The sequence below is a fragment of the Pagrus pagrus genome, assembly GCF_965226575.1.
Source record: "Pagrus pagrus genome assembly, chromosome: 7".
In the NCBI taxonomy this organism is placed as follows: domain Eukaryota; kingdom Metazoa; phylum Chordata; class Actinopteri; order Spariformes; family Sparidae; genus Pagrus; species Pagrus pagrus.
In genome coordinates, this window is record NC_140191.1 from 26,496,523 (window position 1) to 26,520,068 (window position 23,546).

Sequence of the window (23,546 nt, forward strand, 5' to 3'; positions counted from 1 at the left end):
TTGCAAAAATGAGCACAAATGGTCATGGCAGAGATGTGCAGTTTGGGAAAAAGGTCTGTAAAACCAGCATGTGGGTTAGTGTCATTATCTTGCCACGACTCTTTCTACAGCTACATTTTCAGTGTTGAGTCAAAGTGCAGCGACTAACTGTTATTTATCTGTCTTTTTTCTTGTGATGAATTGTTGGTCTGGTAAAATCTCCGGTGTTACTAATAACATTAACAGTGTCCCAGTTAGCCTCAAACTGAAGGAGCTAAATAGAACCCAGCAATCGATGATTAGATTTTTTACACCGTGCTTTTCCTACTGTTACACATAATGTCTCCAATGAAAACGGCCTGTTGCTTGTTTTGTCTGACCAGTGGACCAAAACCCAACAATTTACTATGATATCAAACTGGCAAGAGAAGCTACATTTGAGAAGCCTGAGCTGGAAATGTAGATGGATTCAATAGTCTTCAATAATTCTGACTAGTGATACCTTTGGAAAAATGAGTTGTGCTTTTCGCAATCTGATTGAGCCGTCTCTGGCACTGAGTAAAAAAACATCCCCAGGCTGCGCCGCAGTTGTCAGAACTTTTCAAGTGGCTTCCTTCCAGGAAATCTGCAGCAGACAAATCACTCTTGGCATGTGTCCTGTTTATGGAGGTAATCATATTTTTCTTAGATTTCAGTTTAATTTTAGATGGTTTACTGAGCAGAATGATATAAATGAACACCCTTCATGACACGAGACAGTAAATTTGTAAAAACATGTTCTATCAGTCAGTTGATGCTGATAGTAAATATTACTTACCCAAACTAAATATTACCACGGAGTACAAAGTTGTCAAATCATGAGCTGTTGTTAGTATGAAAACTCTAATGTTTACCCATTCCACATGTGTTAAAATGATTGCATCAGCATGATCTCTCAAATTTTCTAATGTTTTCAATGAAAACAAAGTCATAGTTGTGTAAATGTAGAGGGGTACTACTAGTGTAACGGCTCAACAAAGTCAAGTTTAAGCACAATGACAGTTGCAGACGGGCAACTTCTGCCCAAAGTCTGTGTCCAGACTGAACTGTTTAGAAAATACAGCGACAGTTTGAGCAAATCACAAGAGGAGAATCCATCACAGATGAGCTATCGATATTGACTTTTTCGTATTTATGATATGTAAAATGTTTCATTTCTCATTTCTCACATTTTACACTTTGCTCTCATCTATGAAGAGATATGAATTACTAAAAAATTCTTATGTACCACTTCAACTGGAAAAAACATATATTCAGATTGTTATAAGTGTACATGAAATATAAAGGCACTGATTGAAATGATTATATCAGCTTGATTTAAAAAAAAAAAATCTAAATGTTTTTTTTAATGAAAAATATAGATATTGGTAACAATGGTAATTATGAGTCAACAAAGTCAAGTTTGAGCACAATAACAGTTGCCGTGGTGCCACTCCTGCTCCTAAAGTTTTTATAAAATACAACAATGGTTTGAAGAAAAAAGAGAGTCCATCACAATACTGACTTTTTCTCATTGTTCACGTGACCATTAGCTCTTCTTTTATTCTATCTTTATCTTAAACATTTAATGTTTACGTTTTTTAGTCAAATGTTTAACTACTCACAATTACACTTTGCTTTTAACCATGGAAAGAGATATGTGTTACTAAAAACTCCTTATATCACCTAAATTTGGAAATATGTGTCCATAATGTTGAAAAGGTAAATGGAATAAAAAGTGTTATTAAATTAAATTATTATATCAGCCTACATTTTGGATTGGTGGAATTTCCTAAATGTTTAAAATAAAAATAAAGTAATTATGGATGATTTTGGCATCACTGTTAATAACAAGTCAACAAAGTGTTAACACAATAACACATGCAGCGGTGCAACTTCTGCCCAAAGTCTGTCTAGATTGAAGTGTTTTAATGGTTTGAAGAGATCACTGGAGGAGAATCCATCACAATATTGACCTTTTCTTATTGTTTATGTGACAATTTGTTCCTTTTCATTTGATCTATTCATCTTTGATAAACATTTAATGTTTACATCAATGTTTTGTTGTCAAATGTAACACTCTGCCATTGTCCATAAAATTATGTTCGGCCTACTGAAAACTCTTCTTATGTGATTTCGACTGAGAATGTAAACGTATCCAGATTGTTGACATTGTGCTTCTGTAAACTGAGGAACTAAGAAGTGCTTTTATTCTTCCACTTGGTGGGACCATTTAAGGGCAAAGCAACTTATCAGTTATCAAAACAACCTTCTAACTAATTGGATATATTGATTCATTGTCTCAGCAAGAGTTGAATCAAGAAAAACAACAAAGAAATAAATATGAAAATATGAATTATTTCCCCCATTAGGTTAGCCTATAATATTTCAAGTCATAAAAGGTCTGACACGGTGCGTCTCTGTTGAAGTGTGAGTAAATATCCTATCACATTACACTGATGCTGACACATCTCGCTGTGGAGGCCTCTGCTGCCTTTCTCACATTAATATAATGACTAAATGCTTCCACCTCTCCTCCTAATTGTTATTATTTATGTGTTTCTGACTCAACCCTCGGAGACAATAAAATGACATAACAGCTTGGACTCACCCTCGGGGTCACGCCGGCGTCGCTAGATGGCGCTAGAGCACCGACTATCCTCCTGTCTGTGTCTCCACAGCCCAGCGCCACAACACTGGAGCGAGGTTTTCTCTCTCTCTCTCTTCCCTGGGAGCCTAATGGGAAATTTCAAGTCACCTAAATAAAAAGGAAGGTGTAATTAACGCGACGCGCTATTAATTGCGTCTGCTAGAGAGCGGATGAAGGGCACGAGGGCGCACTTTTTTGATTACTGGGCTCCGCAGAAAGTACTCGAGAGCGCAGAGAGAGGGCTTTATTTCCGGGTGTCACTGCGTGCCAGGCATCCAAATGGCAGGTCAAACGGCGAGAGATGATGATGATGATGATGATGCAGAGAGGGACGTCTTTTTTTTTTCTGTCCCCCTGCATCGACAACAAAAACAGCGTGTGAAAGTGATCCTCAGACACTGTGTGGTCACCGTAACACCTCCTGCAGCTCAGAGCACAATATCGACCGCGCTTATTACCACACACAGGAGTGAATGAAACATATTGCTGCTGATGGGAAATACAATCGAGTCCAATGAGGTCACTAAAAACTCATTTTTGAATAAGAAAGCACAGAATCCACTCCTGAATATTATGGGAATATTACTTTCTTTTCTTTTCTTTTTTATAGAAAAGGAAATCCGTCACTTTCACGTTATTATTCTGTCCAATTGTCAAAAATTAAATAATATAAATAACTAACATCTGTAAGTCAGACGTGGTTGGAGAATTACATTTAAAATAACTACTTCAGGCGAAGCTGCGTCCTCCCTTGATTCAGCAGAATAAAGACATAAAGGCCGCCATACATTTTGTTGTTTGTGATCAGGTCAATTAGTTCAACGCCGTCAATAAACGATCATCTATCGATCTTTGCCTAATAAAGGCTAAGGCGTGTAAATCTAATTTTCAGCTCATCCACCAGCAGCCTCGTGTCTTCACACCCTGCACTGCTGCAGACATCAGAACAGGGACTGGCAGCCTGTCGGCTGAAATGGGGAAGAATCCGACTGTAATTAATATTATTATGACAACCACAGAGGGCAACACATTTCCAGGCTTTTTTGTAGTTAAGCAGGAAGTGGCAGGGAAATAGCAGCTTTGCATTTTTAGTCTGTCAGCTCCAAAATAAAATAGATTTTTTTTTTTTGACAGATGTTCATACTAATATCACACCACATGTTCCTATGGGGATATTATGGAGACATGACACACCACAGGGAGGAGGAAAATACCATCAGGGTCACCACTGTCAATATCACTGCCACCAGAAGTCCCTATAGAAATATTAGTGCATTTATTTTCGTGTTTTTATGGTAGGGCTTGTTTTATTTATTTATTTTAAATCTGAAACATCCTGTTTCGACTGGAGTGTCAAGGGGACATAATTAAATCATTTTAAAAAAAAACAGGAAACATTTATTTAAATCTCAAAACCTATGATGGTTTAAAGTCCTGGTTGTTTTGTTAACCTTCAGTTTAAAGGGTTCCCAAGTGAGGCGAGATTTATGGCCAGAAAACGGCTATAAAGTGCAAATTTTGTCTCCTGATGTCGAAAAATATGAAAGAATGAGATTTTGGTGCAACAGAAAAAGCATCTTCAGAGAAATAATGGTGAATAAAACAACTTATTTTTCAAAATAATACATCTTAAAATGTTGATACCCTTTGTTTGAAACCTCTTGTGTGACGTGTTTAAAGGGTTATTATTTTAGTTCACAATACTGTGAAGGTGCAGCAGACACATAAACCTCTAACTCCTAATAAAATAGTGGTGAAATCAAAATATCACCACGTCGGACCCATTTCAACCCTCCTTAAGGACCACTGCTGGTCCTCGGACCCCACTTTGGGAACCCCTAATTTAACCCTGGATGGAAGCTGTGGTTTCCCTCAGCCAAAGCCAGTCCATTTAAAAGCAGCCTGGGGCAGAAACAACACATCATCGGCTCACAATCTCCCATTCATCAGCCCTGATTTTCTCTCAACCATTAATTCCACCCAAACGAATGGACTCAAAGCAAGAAGCATATTTTTTTTTTCACAGCACAGATGTCAGGCAGACAGTGAACTGAGCTCACTGCAGCAGCTGCAATTACAACAAAATACATTTAGCCTCGACGTTGGAAAAAAGCTGTTTAATATCAACCCCATTATTTAAAAATGTGCAAGTCCGTTGTTCATGTGTCAAGTGATGAAAAACACCTACAGGCATTTATCACCTCTGCTTTATCTACCCCAAGTTCATCCAGTGAATATGACAGAGCCTATACCCCCCCAAAAAAACAAACCAAACCACTGGTTTAACAAGCAATGAAACAAAAACAACAAGAAAAACAGCGTCGGATTGCTACAGGTCTACATCCCACAACTTGAATTTATGAGTTGGATCGATTCATTAAAGCTACTGAGGAAAGATTTCAATGCCAAGATCGTTTCTGCGTATTGTTTTCTGCGTGAGAATCAGGAGGGAGGAAATAAAAACAAGCAAAAAAAAAATCTGTTTCCACATGAGAGGAGAAAATAAAAGTCCCTGGATATCTGTGTTTGCATAAAAACGAAAAGGCAAGCTACTGTACGGAGAAAAGATGTATATACATTTAAGCTGTGACGGTCCAGGCTGTGGCAATCCCGCTGCAGAAAAGAAGAAAAAAACTCAAAATATGCCTCTGTTTCTTCCCTACAGAACAAAAGCCTCCTCGGTGTCATTTCATATATATCTCGCACTTTGTGTCATCTATAAAAAGCCATTGTATAATAAATTACAATCTCATTAACAATACTAAAAAATAAAATAAAATGTCTACGAGCAATTTTTCCCTCCCCATGTAATAAAGCAACATAGAGAAGATGAACAAAATGGCTGAAATGAAATGCATGGCAACGACCTCACAAATTAAAATAACACCTGGTGAATAATAATATTAATAATAATAATAATAATAATTTTGATCATATGCTGCAGTTTTTGGAACGTCACTGAAATGTGTTTTGGGAAGAAAACTAAAGGCCTTATTATTATTATTTTCCTTTTTTAAACACACTAATGATGATGGTTATCTCACTTTTTATCCTCTCTAGCTCTGATTCATTGTGGACAGTTCTCTACAATACTGTTATCGATTAGCCTGATCTGAATTCAGTCCTTAAAGCACTATATTTTGATTGGAAACAGAAGTCTAGCGTGGTTTCAGAGCGAGACTCCAAATGACGAAGAAACAGAACTCCTTAGACATTTTTTTTTTTAACAAATTGAAATTGATTTCACATTATTAATAATAATAATAATAATAATTAAAAAAAGAAAATCTTTAGACTGAAAATAAAATGCGCCACAAAAACATATTAAACCCTAAACGGGCGTAGTTTCGCCAACAAAATGAAACGTTAAATAACACACAAATACAAGGCAGTAGGTAGGCTATGAGTGAGACTGGATTTAAAAAGAAAAAAACATAGAAAACTCAACCTGTCTGTTTCTGAAAACAACAATCCAAAAAAAAGTGCCCCAGTGAAGAAAGAAAAAGAGAAAAAAGAGATGAAGCCATGACTTTTAAAGTTATACAATATTTACAAAAGTGGATCCAAATGTTCTGTGAGAAAGTTGGTGACATATATTTTTCGTAGATATCTTTATATCTATAGCCCATCCTGTCGTGGAAAAGTGCCAGATAATCCAATCAATCGCCACGGAGCCCTTCCTGCAGCTGGGAGACTCTCTGAGGGGGGAGAGATATTATTTTAACGGCTTGTTTTGTGTTGGGGGAGAAAAAAAGGTGGATTTTTTGTTTTGCACCGCAGTTTGACTTGTGATGTGATGAGGTCATACACTTTTTAATTCACCACATCACTGCACTCAGGCCAGATACTGAAGAGTTGAGCCAGTGAGCTGCACAAATGTAATAATAATAATAATAATAATAATAATAATAATAATAATAATAATAATAATAATCTGTGTTGATAACTAAATCCTGACCTCACAGGTAGAATAAATAAGCTGAATGGCCTGTAGTTTCCCAGCAGTGTTGTGGACGCGGAGCGGCTCTGTGCTGCCTGGCTGACAGATGGGACTCAGGCGATGCTCACCCTCAGCTGGACTCCGCTGGACTGGGGGGCTGCAGCCTTTACTGGCCTCCAGTTTTTACTCCATTAACGCAGCTCCTTTGACCCCCACTGCACCACCCGCCCACCCATCACTGCTGGACGCACAATTTAGAGCTACAAAACTAAACGCCTTTGCATTTGTTTTCCCCTTTTACGCACAGGAGGAATAAAACGTGTCTTGCGGTTTTGATATAAAAGTGGCGAATGGGAACCAGTTCGGCTATGCGTTCTCGTCCAAAAACCAAGGCATCCCTCCTCCCCTCCCTCTTTTGTTATCGTCAAGTATAATTTCAATACACAATAGGGGCTACACCTTGAAACTGCGTCGACTGGAGTCACAGTGCTGGGCATGTATCCTCGGAGAACACAACACAGGCTTATGTTCCTTTAGCTCTGGGAGAGGAAAACAATGTCCTGTCCTCCCCTCACTCATTTCTCACATATTCACTGCAGATATTGTGAGTACTCACTGCAATCTATTATACATAAAACACCCACTATAGCGTCTCATAGTCCAGTGATTTATATATAACCTTGGGGATAAATAAAAAGGATAAACATGTCCTGGAGGAGCGGTCCGACAGAGTTCATTGGACCGGGGTCTGGACCCCGTGGTGCGGCGGCGTGTCCCCGTACACATCCTCGCTCCCCGGCAGTGCTCCGGGAGGGGTCATGCGTTTCTCCTTCTGTCTCCTGTTACAAAACCAAACCCTCACCACTTCTTTCTCCAGGTGCAGACTGTCCGCCAGGCCGATTATTTCCGACGCTGCCGGTTTAGGGCACTTCAAAAAATGGCTCTCCAAAGCTCCCTTTACGCTTACCTCGATTGAAGTCCGTTTTTTCCTTTTCCTCCCCTGCGCCGCGATTTTGTCCAGGCTGGTCGGGCTGCCCGAGGTGGAGTCCGCCTCCTCCAACCACTTGTTCAACAGAGGCTTCAGCTTGCACATGTTTTTGAAGCTGAGCTGCAGGGCCTCAAACCTGCATATGGTGGTTTGGGAAAACACATTTCCGTACAGGGTCCCCAGGGCGAGTCCCACGTCCGCCTGCGTGAAGCCCAGCTTGATCCTCCGCTGTTTGAACTGCTTGGCGAACTGCTCCAGGTCGTCCGAGGTCGGCGTATCCTCGTCCGAGTGGTCGTGGTGACTGTGCGGTCGGTGCTGGTGCTGATGCTGGGACGGAGGGTGGCCGTGGTCGCTGAGGTGCGGGCTGTGGTGGTCCTCATGACTGTCTCTTAGGTTGTGGTGGTGCATCCCCTGCCCGCTGCCCGGGATCAGCCCGTTGACGCTGAAGCCCGGCTGGGAGTAAATAAGGCTTTGGCCGTTCGTCGTCGCCATGCTCGGTATGTGCGCCGCGGTGGTGGTTCTCCACGCCCGGGCGTCGTGGTGGTTCCCGTGCGTCTGGTGCACCAGGTGGGGTGGCCGCGACTGGTGCTGCAGGTTGCTGCTGGAGTTGTGCATCTCGTCCCGGGCGCCCTGCACCGCGGGTTTGATGTCCTGCTCCGCGCCGAGCGGGCTGGTGGACCACGGGGCTCCCTCTCCGTGGGACAGCGCCGTGATCCACTGGTGTGCGTGGCTGAGCGTGTGGCTGTTGCTCTGCAGCGGGTAGTCGCTCTGCAACAGGCTCTGCGCGTCCCGGTACGCCGTGGCTTGCTGCATGCTGCCGGGCTCCGAGTGCACGATGGATGCGCTGGAGGTGAGGATGTTGTAGTGGTTAGACGCTGCGGTCGCCATGACTCTCGGAGCCGGACTGGTCGCTCTTATTAAAGGAACCTCGCATTTGACAGATCCTCTCCTGCCCACAGGCGGCTCCCAGGCGCTCTGCCAAGTGGACGCCGAGGCGCACCTGGACTCCGCCCCGCCCCCGCCGCTCATTGGACGCCGAAGGATGATGGACGTGGTTACCACGGGCAACGGCGCGGCGATTGGCTGCGGGGAAGTCTCCACAAACACTACTCTCTTTGTTGGAGAGGTGCGAGTTGAGGCTCCCGTGGAAGCGGAGAGCCGGAGTGCAGCATGGGGAGACGGAGCACCGGGATGAGCAGTGCAACTGTAAGATACAGTTGATTTACTTTGATAATCGTGTTCTATCAGGACTCAGGCTGTAGGTAGGCGAGAGCCCGGGAGGGCACGAGTTACTCTGTAGGGATGATTAAAGCTCTGTGGTGCAGGATTGACAGTTTTTCCCGGAGGTAGACTTTACATGTTGTTGCTCATTTGTGACTTTTGCCTGTAAATCTGCGCACTTTTATGATATTAAATGTTCTCACGGAAAGTGTGTGTAACATCCTAATTTGATCAGGCGATGCAAACTTTGTTCACTACAGAAGAGCGTTAGATTTCAAATGACGTGTGTACAGTGTATGTGCAGACATACTCATGTGTAGACAAGGCCTATTTAAAGAGAGGTTAATGTTTGTAGTGCTGCAACATTTGTGCTAAGACGTTGTAGGTGTATGCATATCAATGTGTTATTTGTGCAGCGTTGTGTGTGTGTGTGTGTGCCTGTGTGTGTGTGAAAGAATATGTAAGTAACATTTTTCACAAAGTACTGAGAATCTTTATAGACGCATCAGCTTTTAGTTTCAAGGTAAAATAAAATAAAAACTTAAATTTTAAACTGATAAAACAAGCAAAATATTTTTTTTGGAATCTTTATTTTATTCAAAGTGGTTTTAAAAGCTGACATAACAGCAGCTGATACACAGACTGTGCCTTAAAGTGTTCGAGATGTCAGGCATGGTGCAGTGTGGGAGAATTATTCTTTTAAAATATAACTTGTTTATTTTGAAAATTGAGATACCTGTTAAAGGAAAAACTCAGACACGTTTCAATCAAATGCATTTTATTGGAATCTCTTTCCCTTGTAATAAGACATGAATAAATTGGATTGAATTCTAAGTGAAATGGACAGCGTTGGACCTCATCTAGTTAGTCCTCTCCTCTCTGTCTTAACAGCAGTCAGCTTTTATAGACATTTAAACTGAGATATCTGTCATTTAAACTCCATTATGTTCCTGCTACCTAAAGTTTTTTTAAACCTTAGCTTATTAAGGCTATAAATGTCAGAATCAAGCCATTTCACTAACATTCATCAGTGCGTTTAACAGTGTAGGTTAGTATATATTTTCTCGGTGAAGTCTTGTAAATGTAGACATCTTTCATATGTCGTCACTTGAAAACTTTTAACAGCCCATAAAGTAAACAAATCCACTTTTGTGTCCCACTCTGCTGTAAAGTGAATTAACGAGGCTGCCGCTGGAGGAGTGGCTACACACAGGAAAAGGAGGTTTCCTCGACTGAAGTTGAGCTCCTATATCAAGCCTGCGTGACTTAAAATATTTTGAAATATACACTTCAGATGCTCTCCAAAATTCCTCCTTAATAAATGTAGTCTGGAGCTCCTACTTGGTTGTTTACAGCACTGTAGAGGATCTATGTGGGATCATTAGAGCGTGGTAAACCGTATTGAAAGCCTTTTAGGGTTCTTTACATCACCAAAAGAGATTTAGAAATTATTTTCAGGTCTTATATACAACTCTTTTAGAGTTAATAGTGTGTGAAAAGCCTCTCTGGCTGCTCATCATCCACTAAAGTGAGGATAGACCCAAGTGAAGAAGAGGAGGATTAAGTCCAGGCTCAGGCCTCCAGTCCAGGGCAGGGAGGGCAGGTTTCCATCCCGTCCCAGCTGTCGTCCCCCCGGTGTCAGCTTCAGGGACCAGGACTTTGTCCAGAGAGGGGACATTCCTGGCCGACCGCTGCTGGTTGCCATAGGGAGAGGTAAATGAAACAACAGCAGTCGCGTCGCTGCTGCTTCCCCCTCCCGCCTCCCCTGTTCCTGGACTATCTAAAGGCCTCTATTTAGAGAGGCTCTCTGCTGCGGGGACAAAGCCTTCGCAGGGATAAAGGAGGGAGGAGTAAAGGAGCACAGGGCCCTGAGAGGGAGAAAGGGCTAGAAAAACTGAAAAAGATGAGAGAGATTATGTCTGTCCTCTAAGCTGCTCCTCACACTGCAGTGACATAAAGCAAACTGTGGGAGAAAAACTACAAAAATCTTGGCTTGGCAGAAGTACGTTTCAACTCTCTAACTTCTGAAGCAGCCCCTTCATTTGGAATATTAGAAGGCATTAATAATTCCTACTGTATATATGCAATTAAAAAGCACTTTTGGTTGGTCTATGGCCTATAACAATTCAATCCACCAGAAATTAAGTAATACATACTGGCCACAAATTAAACCTATAAATCAATGCAGGCAGTTCTTCAATATCCACAATTTATAACTTCTAAACTATGCAAATGACTGAAAGTGTAATTAAACATTTTATTTAATAACTTGGACCTAGCAGTAAAATTAAACGGCAATAAAAAAGCAATTATCAAAGAAGTATTTTCACAAAAAAATGTTCAAACTGCGCAGTAAAAACAGAAAAGTCCACACAGTGAATATGCACACGCACAAACCCTTCTTAGCAAATGTTCATTTATTCGAAAAGTTCACACAAGGACACGTGTGTTTAGACTGAGGTCTGTGAACAATACAGGGGTGCACAACAAAGGCCAAGTGCTAATTACAAAATGATCTCTAGATGACCTGGATTGGATTTCATACACACACTGGTTCAACTCTTCTTTGTCTTGATGCTGCTTTAGAGGCCAACATAGATTCTTAATCTCTGATGGTACCAACAAACAGGAATATAAAATGTGTTCAACTTTCCAATAAATCTGGAGACATAACATTGCATGCGAACACAGTTTGTTATATTCATTCTTTTAAGGCACGATGTGTGATCAAAATCTACCAAAAATTCAAATATAAAATTGGAAATTGCTGTCACTTGTAATTAACAGACAAGTCTTATTTTGAAAGGCTGAACAACAAACAACTACTACAAACCTGTAATGTTTTCTGACGTCGTTGCTCTGCTGACATTAATAATATCTGTAAACAGTGATATAAACCGGGCCTATGATGATCGGTTGAGAAGCAAACGCTCATATTCCATGTATAACTCAAGCTCTTCAATTAAGTATTACTGATTGGGCCTTTAATGGATCTCATTTCATAGGCTAATAATCCTTTATGGATGTGAATCCAGCTGCACTGATAGCACATGAAGCCGGCAGGATTTAAGTCATACGAGGAAAAGTTTCCAGGCACGGCTCAGTAATTCATTCTGGTAATATTGAACATTATTGTGGCGTAACATTGAAATCGGCCAAATCAAAAGAACATTGTGGTAATTAGGCTGTAATTCAAGGAATTACCACATCGCCACACAGGCTTAAATAGTCGTGTTGGGAGAAACGCAAAGCACATTATTTTAATGGTGTAATATGCAAACTATGGCTCGTTTCAATTACATGGCTTAACAATGCATAAATGATGCGAGCCTTGTTATTTGGACTGCAGGGTCCTCAGTTATTCAATCACTCCGAGGGGCCAGTGTTAGGGACCACGCCGCCTCCTCTCCTACAGTAAAAACACAGTGCTGAGCACCGAGGGCCGCTGCCAAACTACATTTAAGGGAATAAAAATGAACAGCAGAGAATGTAAGCGTTAAATTAACAGTAGGATAATTATATGACCCGTGTGCTGTAAAGATTCAATTTCTAACGCTCTAATTAGGCGACTGTCTCCCCATACATCAGCTCACATCCCTCTGCCAATTTCTCACCAGAAAGCGTCCTGCAAGCGGAAATAATTAGATTTTATTAAGACACGGCTCGCGTAATAAAGAAAATCAGAGGAAGGGCTGGTTAAATATGATATGTTTTTAAACTCATTGATTGTTCCACTCACACACACACACACACACACACACACACACACACACACACACACACACACACACACACACACACACACACACACACACTTCACTGAGTCCCATTTAAAGACGAGGACAGTCCAACCTGGAGGGAGAGAGGCTGGGATGTGTCTGTATGGCTGACTATATTAGCCCATAAAATAAACTGTCCACTGTAGGAGGAAGATACAGTAACTCAGAGGTAGTCCTTGTGTAGAGCTGCAACACTTGGTCTCTTCATCGTTTGAAGGAAAATTACTTGCTAACTTTTTGGAAAAATATTGAAAAGTGAAGTTTTTCAATCAAAAATGTCAAACATTTGCAGATTCCAGCTTCCTTAAATGTGAGGATTTAGCTGCTTTTCTTTTTCATTTGTGGCAGTAAATGAAGAGTCTTTGGGTTTTCAGACTGTTGGTTGGACAAAAGAAGCAAATTTGAAGACATCACTTTGGGCTCTGGTGAATGGTGATGAGCATTTTTTTTTTTTTCAGGCTAAATGATTAATCGATTGAGTGTGAAAATAATCGTTACTTGCAGCCCTATCCATGTTTAATAACTTTTAGATGCTCTCCAAAAACCATCGCAAAATGACTCTAAGGCTGCAACTAATTATTATTTTTATCCTCTAACCAGAGGACATTGCCAATCACAATTTCTCAGAACCCCAGATAAAGTCCCCCTGCAGTCACAAATGTATTTTGCTCATTGTTACTTCATTTGGCTGTTTGAGCAGAAGGACATATGAGCAGCAGGGTTTGAAGCTGAATGAGGAAAGTTTCCCTGAGCTCACCTTAAATCTCAGTTTAACACGTGGACGTGACATCACAACTAGTTTGCAAGCCAATCACGGCCCAATATGCAACTTTACACAAGTGATGTGGTTTTTCAGAGAAGTAGGACACGTCTTGTGTCGATTAGCTAAACTTTTTAGTTTGCATATTCATAGGTTCAGTATTGTTTCAGTGATGGAGAAGGAGGAAAGGTAAAGGTAAAGCTTTTAATAATCTTAACGAGGTAGTTCAATGCTGTTTTGTATAAATTATTATTCCAAGCACACATTTTTATGTTTTAAAACACGTCTGGAGGGGATCTTTCAATTGCTTGTTTTGTTTTAACGAACAGCCCCGAACCTAAACATGTCGAGATGATTAACACAGAAGCTTCAGTCAGAGAATGCTTGACACTGTTTTTTTGTTTACTTAAAAAAATTACTCAAACTATTATTGAATTATTGCTATTGTTGCGGATACGTTTTCTGTTGATCTACTAATAGTTTCATCTCTAACAATGGATATGACCCTATTGAATACTGTAATGAGATCTGGCCTATTGTAATAGGAGATATAATTCACTAAGATGTTTACAATTTAGTATTTAGTGCCACAAAGACACAAAATAGTCCCTGTCGGAGCATAACTGGTTTATTACAGTCTCACCTTCAGGGAACAATCATGACTAAATGGAGATTTCTTGGCTTTGCTGCTATCAGCTGCCACTTCCACGTGTTTGGTTCATATCAGACCAGATACGAAGTCAAGAGATCAGAAGAACTGAACCGATCTTCATAAGACTGTATCCTCGAAATAAAAGATATCCTGAGTTCTAACAATGTAACTTGTATTGTTACACTGTGGAATATATACAGTAAACGGCGAAACATTCAATACTTTTTAATCAAGCTCAGATCAATTGTTGCAAAAGCAATAACAGAGATGTCATGTTGTCGAGGTTTTATTTCAGATTAGCTGTTCAGATATCAATAATTCTCGCTAAGGCTCGTTTCAAGTCTTACATAACGAGAGCCGACCCACGCCTTTCATCCTTACTGTAATTGTTGTGTGCATCAAAGAGAGGGAGATTGACAGGCTGTATGGGAGGATTAATACAGTGGGTGAGTGACTACATACTGGGCAGGGAGAGGGGGGTGGGGGGGGGGGGGGTGGGGGAGAGGAGAGAGAGTAAGATATGGGGTGAGAAGGAGGAGAATGAGAGAAAAGTAGGAGAGGACAAAAAGTGGGGAGAGAGTTAACGAGAGGGAGAGCATTAATTGTGTGCATTGTGCCGGGGCTCTTTTGCTGAGTGTGGCTGTCGAGGTGCGGGCGCTAACCCCTCCAGCAGCCCGCCGTGATCTGAGCCAGCTCTCAGACTGCTGTATTCCAATGCAATTAGGCCACTCAAAGGCCTGCTTAAAGCTGCACCCCCACCACACACACACACACACACATACACACACATACACACTCAGATAGCAACAGCCCCTGTGGGTCCCCTCCATTGTAGCGGGGAGGTGTATTCTGTCCCTCTTTGAGGCCCTGGATGAAGAGACCACCCTGGGGAGCAGAAAAAAGGGAGGATTACCTCTCTTTCTGTCCCTTTCCCCTCTGTCTTTCTCTCTGTCTGTCTCTTCATCTTTCTCTCTCTTTCTGCTGTAGGAGTTCACCTCTAAATCAGCTCAGGCGGGCACACAGAGCCGAGCTTTGGTTAGCTCCTCCAAAGAGACACAACTTGGGAGTTTTTCGCAGGAGGAAACAGAAGACGAAGAGCAATGAGGCATTCCTGTGATGGATGTCATTGTGGGACTGCTTTAGCAATATCACTTCCCTCTTCCTCTTTCATTATTCATACAGTCATATATTTCAACAAGTGGCGTGGGGCGTGTAGCTCGCTAGCTTGTCCCCGTTGGCATGAGCGCGGCAGCCTCAGTCTGTCAGTCCCCTCTGTGTGCTGTATTAAGAGAAAGCTCTTCATGATAGCACAGTTCTCTTGGCTGGGCTTCAGCGTGTCTCATTCCCCAGAAAGCATTTAAAGCAGATTACCAACCTAACGCTACACCTCCCCAATAAGAGAAGAGAGAGAGAGAGAGAGAGAGAGAGGAAAAAAAAAACCTGGCACACTAACACCTGCAATACTACTCAATGGCATCAACAGATTAACGAGGTAATCCACACAATGAGGTCTTTGATTCGTGTGGTTTGGCAGCCAATAACGCCAGGCATAATGCACACTGTTATTTCAGACCGTCCCAGCACGAGAAAACCTGGCAGAAGCCGTTCCCTTTTTTGTCTTTGCGTCAGATGAGCTTTTGAAGAATTTTAACTCGTGCATCTGGTGTGTTTGCCTGTTTCCTTGTCAGAGAAATAACCTGCTGGCTGCTCCTGTGGCACATGTGAAGGGAGAAGGGGAGGAATCACAGGCTTTTCTGAAGGCTGTTTAAACAGCAGGGCTGAGGAGCTCTCCCTCGCCTTTCCCCCCATTTTTCTGCATAAGGACGTGCGTATAGGACGTGTGTGTGTGTGTGTGTGTGTGATAGATCTCGCGGTCCCATCGCTCATGTGCGGCTCGATTAGCCCCACGTGCCTCGTTCGTCAGACGTGGAGGCAGAGCAGATGGCAGGAGACGCACAGTGTTACCATGCTGCGGCACTATGTAACGCTGCTCTAATTGAAACATCAATACTGCCCTGTCAATACACCACTGCTACTTTACAAAACACCACTACCTTCAGACCTGCACTTGACTGCTATTGCTCTGACATCTTTGTTTCATACTGGTAAAGTTTCCGGCTGTTTTGAAAATGGCAACAAAGTAACTTTCCCCGACACTTTCTGTAACGGTTTCTGGTGTTTTTAATATCCTAATTTTAATTAAACACTCGAGTTGATTTCTGTTTGTGTACAGTGTTGTGGCGGCAAAGGAAGCATGCAGAAATAAGAGAGAGAATTTTGTCTGTAGCATCTCCGCTGTGGCACATTTTTAATGAATTGATAAAAAGTTGAGGGAGTTCACATGGCTGTGATCAGTAATTCGACGTTATCGGAAATTCAGCGGAGAACAGAGAGAAATTAGGCGGCTAGAAATTAATTTGCTATTTGTCCAACTCAATGAGGAGTGACACAGCCCCTTTAATGAATGGGTAATCCATTTCTTATTGCGCTGAGCTGAGTTCACGATTCAATGAAGTGGAAAAAGACAAACATATCTTTCACTAACCTTTGCAACTTCCCAAAGCAGGCGAGGAGGGGAGATGAGTGCAGAGACCTGCTCCTGAAACTATTTGTTTCTGGGGATAGATTTATATGTTTGTGTGTGTTCCTGTGGCTGTGAGACTGATTGAGTTTTAAAGCCAAGCTAGGAATCCACAATAAGTAATGTGCGCCAACACTGAGGCCACACAGTGCTAGACACAGAATTGATTCATGATCAATTGACTTTCTGCACTGTGGAAAAATAACAGTTTTTATTTAACCATGCTTCATATTTGTTTCTTCAGTTCCCTTCCTGCTGCCCCGTCCCTTCCCCTGCCTCTCAGTTTCTCCTCCTCCTGGATCTGGAGAGTCTGACTGTTGCACCTCCTTCACATCTGTGGCGACACCCTGGAAAGTCTGTGGTGGTAAGGACCCGCTCTCTCTGTCCATGTTGTCCCTGATGGTCTCACGAAGCCCCAGAGCAGAAGGTCTTGACCTTGTGGAGGACTTCTGTACAACATCTGCCTGATGTAACTGTTGGATATAGTATTAATTTAACATGAGACAACTTAATCTGGAAGGAATAAATGTAGAGGCATACAGCAAAAGCAACCAGGATTACTTTTAACATCAGTTTATCTGCTGATTCTTTTCTCAGTTATATGATTAATTGTTCCGTCTATAAAATGTCAGAAAATAATAAAAAAATGCATGTCATCATTCTTCAAAAGCCAAACGTGATGTAAAATGTCTTGTTTTTGCCCACCAAGAATCCAAAACCTAACTCAGTTAGCTAGACAGCAAAGAAGGACAGCAAATCCTCACAATTGAGAGGCTGGAACTGGGTAATGTTTGTCATTTTTGCATGAAAATAAGGCCAGGATGAAAGGATTAATTAATTCTACAAAAAACAAAATCTGTCAATCAACTGGTCAATTAATTAATCAATTGTTTCAGATTTAAAATCAGCCACACATCCAGTAAGACAAACAGGCATTCTGGTGGCCAAATGGGCTAAAAGCCACGTGCCTATGAAAACACACAATTACATTGTTTCCTTTCATCTCTTCCAAATTGTAACCTACGGTGTCAAGTGTTTGATCATGCAAATAATTCCTGAAAATACAAAGAGACAGTCCGGAAACAATCCAATCAAGTGTGCTTCCATCCACCGTTTCCACATTTCAATCAAAAAAAGAAACAAAACACTTAGTGGAAAAGCAGTAAATAAAACAAAAAAGTAGAAATACTGCAAAACATTTTTTTTTATGTTTTGGCTGAGGTGGAAAAGTTGGTGTATCAATTAAAACACAATGTGCCCAAGTGCAACTGAAATAAATCCTGATGCTGATGGGAATGTGGCTGAAACATCACTCAAACTTCTGCTAAACTGAGGAGACAATAACAGATCTGTGTGGAGGGATGAGGAGAATGTAAATTCATTTGTAAAACAAACATAAATTACAGCCTGACTGATCATTTTTGGGGCCGATGCCAATCCGATATTAGGGAGTAAAAATGTTGATTTCGAAATATCGGCCAATAAACACACATTTTTTTTTTCAGTTGTGGTTATCAAACACTTGTGACAAAGATATGTGATGGAGGCAGGAGAAGCTTCCTGTTCTCATGTTCTGTATAAACAAAAAGTTTTCATATCGGTTGATATCGAGCAACATTTAGGCCGACACCTACAATGTATATCTGTCATAGGTTAATATCGGCCAGTCGGGCTCTAACATATCTATCATATTTCCAGAATTTCTTTTCTGCATTGCTTTCCACCACTGACTGGCGTTCTCTTAATTGTCACATCTTATTGTGTCCTCTTCCTCTGTGATGGTTTGTTTCTCAGTGAGCCCACTCCTAATATTCGCCCCAGTAGATGATGGAAACACGGATTAATTGAAAATTAGTTTTCACCAGATGGAAACTTAACTACAGTATCTAGACTTGTGGTGCTGCGTCTTACCTGGAAAGCCATAAGGGACGTCAAGGACTCGTTCAGGGACTGCTTATCCAACAAGTCTCCAGGTATCTTCACAATCTGAGTGATGGAAAAGATATTTAATGACATGGACAAATAAAAGGGAGGATGGTAAAGAACCACTGATCCCACCCTGTTGACAGTAGATCATGAAGTAGTTATATTAAAAGTGTACTGTAAGTTGCATTAAGGTGGAAAACTCTCAAGAGACATATATATGTTCATTTAAAAGAATAGTTAAAATTAAAGCAGAAGAGGATGATATTCTGATGTTCAGTCCAGGAATGCTAGTCAATACATTTCGCATAATGCAAAAAAAGAAAAGAAGAAATCTATTCGTTCAGCCCTCTTTCTGTTAAACACCCACATCTTTGAAAATCTCCACCCCCAAACCTCATGACACCATCAGAGGTTGTTTTTCCTCCAGAATGCCATCATACAGCCGTATGTGCAGTCAACTCAACTTTGTGTGTAAAATCTGTGAACTGGCCCTTTAATCTGATTTTAATATTTATTTATGGATGTTGTAGTAAATGATTTGCTCTTGTTAAGACTCCTTGAGGTCCTCCGTCTGTTGCACTTCACACCAGCACCACTTGCAGCAGGGGTTGTGACTCCTTTGACATCATTTTCCCCCTCCTTATGGATGTCAGGAGCAAAAAAAAATACAGAGAAAATGCCAGAGGAAATCTGATTCAACTCGGTTTTCTCAAGGAAAAAGACAAGGACAAACAGCTGAATTTGAAATCAATCAAAAACTGGCTCTGTCCACAGGAGCGACGTTCAGACTCTGGTTACGATTTGATCTTGGCTCAAGTTTTCAGTGAGTGTTGACATCTCAGAGTTGTGAGGAATCCCGAGCCGGCAGCTTACAGCGGGGGTTTCAGTGATACAGTATTTACAAGGCACGAGGAAGTGGGAGCGCTGCAACAGACGGCACCGTACACGGCGCTTTCAATTATTTCTCACAGCATTCATGAAAATAGAAGCACAGCGGGGAGTACAGTATGAACAGCAAAACTATAAAAAGACATGGAGCGAAAAGAGAACTCCCAAGCTAAAATAAATGGCGTCGGATGCTGTTGCTGGTTAAGAGCTGAGAGGAGTGGATGTCTCCGAAACAGGGAAATCGTGTGGCGGATTGTAGACAGGGTGAACGGTGATGGAGCAAAAACCTGTGCATAAATAATTGGAGTTTTTGCGGAAGTTTTGATTTGGATAGCATCTTAATAATCACTTTTGAGCCTGAAGATGGTCCGATGAACTTTCTGAAAGAACCACTACCCACTTTTCGTTGACTTAAAGGGACAGTTTACGCCAAAACAGGAAAATACATATTTTTCTTTCTGCGAAACTACACCCGCCAACTGTATCACCGTGTAGAAAGGAAACGCGCCTCTAACACTACTCAGGATGTCAGTCTGGTGACAGCACATGATCTAAACATTAATGGCGTTCTCCTCGGCTAAGCTGTAACGTTAGCTAGCTTCTAAGGCTTAGGCTTAGTTAACCAGTTTAAATGCGTTTCCAAAAACATCTATCAACAAAAATAAACAAGACTGAGTCTACTGCCATGCTAGCTGCTCCGTGAGGCTGTATCGTACAAGCTGGTGTTTCGTAAGCATTGTGTTTAACATGTTCACCATGTGAAGGTTTAACACGTTAGCATGGACAAATTTGTAATTAGCACTGAACACAAAGTACAGCTGAGGCTGATGGGAATGATATCAGTTTTGAAGTTGTTCGGTCATAATGCATTTGACAAATTCAAATCTTTGACCTGATGATAGTGCTAGATGGAGAGTGAGGGGTTAAAAAAAAAGTTGCTACAATTCATCCTGTGTAATTCTGAGCTACTGAGATGGAATATAATAACACACATCAATTTGTAATAGTGTCACCTGAAACTAAGAATCGTTTTATATCTACAGAGGGAGCGGGTCCTCTTTCATGGCGTTCATCAAGTTGCAGTGCCATATTTTCTACAGTAGCCCAGACAGGACAAACCAAACACTCTCTAAAGCCGGACAGGGCCTTTTGCATCCTATGACAAACTATTCTATTTCTGTCCTTCTGTTGATGCTCTGTGATGACACGGTGTTGACAGCCGCAGATTTACAGTTTTTTCTTATATTATCCGCTTTTTTTCCGTTGTTTGTTGTTTTTTCAGCTAATTTTCAACAAGAAGTCTTTTTACTCTTGTATGACATTTTTGTGAATTAAATGGAGTGGAACCAGCTGGCTTACATAGCAATATATGGGCATTGATAATATGAATTTAAGTCTGTGAAGTCCAGAGAGTTCGGTCAATCTGACTTACAACACTTGAATGCAAGACTCAGAAAAAGTCAGAAATTTAGGGTAAGGATACAAAAATTGACTTTTGAAGGATCCTGCCGTTATATTTTGTGATTTGCTCCTCATTAGTTTTGGATATTTCTCTTTTTATTGATGTCACAGTGTTCCCAGATCTCAGCACTGAACTCAATAAGCATGGTGTTACGTATTACCCATAGAGATGATGACCAAAACTACACAAAACATCGGACCCAAGTGGCAATAAACCAGGAATATCCTTCAGATTGAAAGCTTCAGATTGGTATATTCATGCAATGGCATGCACACGCACCAACACCATATCCTGTCTGCCCTCTAAGTCATCAACAGAAACAGATGACAACCAGCTTTTCCTGGAGCTGATCTCTCTCTCCTCCCTTAGATGAGAAGCTGTTAGTGAGGGAGAGAGAGAGAGGGAGAGAGAGGCTCACAGACAGAGATGTTTGTTTCCCAGCCCTTCCACCGTCTCTGTGGGACGACCCTCCCCATCCACCCACCAACCAACCCCCCCCCAACCTAGTGGATCAAACAAAGGACATCATTTGTAGGCCAAGTCTTTTTCTGAGCGTCTCTCTCCTCGGCTCTGCATACCAATCCAATACAGCCCAAGGAAAAAAAGCCACGCCGTGGTACATGTGTGTGTGTGTGAGCGAGTGTGTGTGTGTGTGTGTGTGTCTGGGCCGGGGGTTGGAAGGTCTGTTTGCCTCTCCGCCAAGCATCGATTTATCCTTTTCTCCAATTTATTTCTCCTCCTTGCCTCTACGATCCATTCAGATCTGCCTCTAGGGGAGGAACTCGGGGTAAAGACGTTGTCGGGCCTCGTCATCGCCTCCTAACACCGGCTCAAAACTCATCTACAGGCCCAGGGACCGTGTACCCCTGCAAGGACATGTCGGGCAACACAAACGGAGCTACCTGTCGACCAGCGGCACACTTTTGTCAGAGCTGTAATTGGCCTCATAATGCAGCGTAAAGGACACAGAAAGCAGGCTTCAATGAGTGCGAGCCGATAATGCAGTGTTAAAGAGAATGATATTTGTTTCAGTTCAAACACTGTGCTGAAAAGATGATTCGGTAGACCACAAAATGTCCTCTGATTTCAAAGGGGAGTTATACCCTGCTCTTCTGTCTGCAGTAACAACTGTTGGGGAAGCCAGAATGATATTTAATTGTTCCTCATAATCAGGCCTAGACTCAGTGTACGAGCAGATATGATCAGAATAACAATATCTCAAGTCCCCATTCAACTCCCTCTGTCTGTGCCATTCTGACATTTTCAGATGTTATTACTCAGACTCAAGGATTTGTATCCTAAAGCCGCGTTGAACAGAATTGCTGCATGTGCACAAATCCCACTATCGTACCCCTACACACACACACACACGCACACACACGTGCACACACACACACACACGTATGGCAGAGATCTGCAAGCCATTCTTCAGTGTCACAGTGAGCGACGCCTGGCACATCCTTACACCTGAAGTTGATCAATGCAGATATGTCCAAGGGGAAATTGAAATCCATAGGAAATTAGGCGGCGCCAGTGATTTATTGGAATAGTAAATCACAGTGTGTGTGTGACGTGTGAAACTTGTGTGTTCCTGCTCTGTGTACAGTACTGTACCTGGCGTCTGGCTGGCACGGTGATATCATCAGCCCGTACCTTCCTGTCTCTCTCCATTTGGTAGATCCATTGAATCAGGTCCGGAGGGGGGTAACGGCCCCTCTGGTCCACCCCCCTCTGAGGAACAGGATGACGCGACCCCATGGACACAATGCTCTCCAGGGGTCCCTCTGAAGCATAAAAAGAAGAGACAGCATAGGAATACTGTTATAGCGGTGCGTGGCACTGTGTGCGTCAGTGGCATCATTTCCATCCAAATGTCAAGTCAATTTTTTTCTTTCAAATGTTTGAGAAGTTGCCAGAGCCTGTATGGAAATGAGTTACCAAAATACATTTACTGAAGCAAAGTAATAGAAATAAATAAATAAATGAACAGAAATCAGAAACAGGTATTTTAGGCTCGCTTTTTCTGACTTCAAATTCTTGAATCTGTTTGTATTTGTTTTTACCTTCAAGTTTTCATGAAATTACATCCATTTCCTACTTAGGATCAGCTTTTCTTCTGCAGTACCCATTCAATGCATTTACATTCTGTAATGTCCTGTCTATGTGGTGTTTTTCATCGTAAGTGTCGAAGCCATTCCTGTGCGACATTCAAACTGCTCACCTACACGTGAGCGATTCACAGGTAAACGATGCAACATGTAATCCAGCATTATTGTCTGTAGTGTTATCGCATTGATGTCATCCTCAGATCTGTATTTAATTAAAAGTAAGTATTGTGTCTTATGACTTTGTTACTTTTAATTCAAACCAAACATTTCCCACTGGTACGTCTTCACATTTAAAACCATTCAACTGGCAAAACAGGGTGGCTGGGTGGATTTTATTGTGAAGCAGTGACAATAAAATGTTTGAAGACTAAAATAAAGCAGTACATTTGTTAGGTTTATGGGAAACCAACAGTGGCTGTTCAATCATGATGGCAGCTTGCACACACGGATAGGAGACAGGTCAAATACTTACCGCCGGTGATGGTGAACAAATATGTATTTCAGGACTTTTTTTTCACAAACATTCTGCCACTTTACAGGCGCATCATGCCAAGCTTACATGTTTGATAATTAGATAAAAAGGGTGTCCAATTC

General features: G+C 41.7%; 3 protein-coding genes across 3 annotated transcripts in view; 1 reads left to right on the forward strand and 2 right to left on the reverse strand.

Annotated features, from left to right (window-relative positions):
• Positions 1 to 16,900, forward strand: part of fbxl4 (F-box and leucine-rich repeat protein 4) — a 39,325-nt gene extending 22,425 nt beyond the window's left edge. Inside the window, exon 10 of the transcript XR_014622941.1 lies at positions 16,813 to 16,900. The gene's annotated coding sequence lies outside the window, so the exon portion shown is untranslated. The remainder of the gene's footprint in view (positions 1 to 16,812) is intronic.
• On the reverse strand, positions 4,746 to 8,701 carry pou3f2b (POU class 3 homeobox 2b). Its single transcript, XM_084357055.1, has one exon. It carries the CDS (start codon positions 8,602 to 8,604, stop codon positions 7,321 to 7,323), a length of 1,284 nt encoding a protein of 427 aa, XP_084213181.1. The 5' UTR covers positions 8,605 to 8,701; the 3' UTR covers positions 4,746 to 7,320.
• The window catches only part of LOC311260150 (neuroendocrine convertase 2-like), a gene marked incomplete at its 3' end in the record, with an annotated part of 183,894 nt that continues 177,131 nt past the window's right edge, over positions 16,784 to 23,546 (reverse strand). Inside the window, exons 18-20 of the mRNA XM_084357664.1 lie at positions 22,459 to 22,628; positions 18,480 to 18,554; positions 16,784 to 17,041 (exon numbers count right to left, since the gene is read on the reverse strand). Coding sequence (XP_084213790.1) covers positions 16,784 to 17,041; positions 18,480 to 18,554; positions 22,459 to 22,628 — 503 coding nt within the window. The remainder of the gene's footprint in view (positions 17,042 to 18,479; positions 18,555 to 22,458; positions 22,629 to 23,546) is intronic.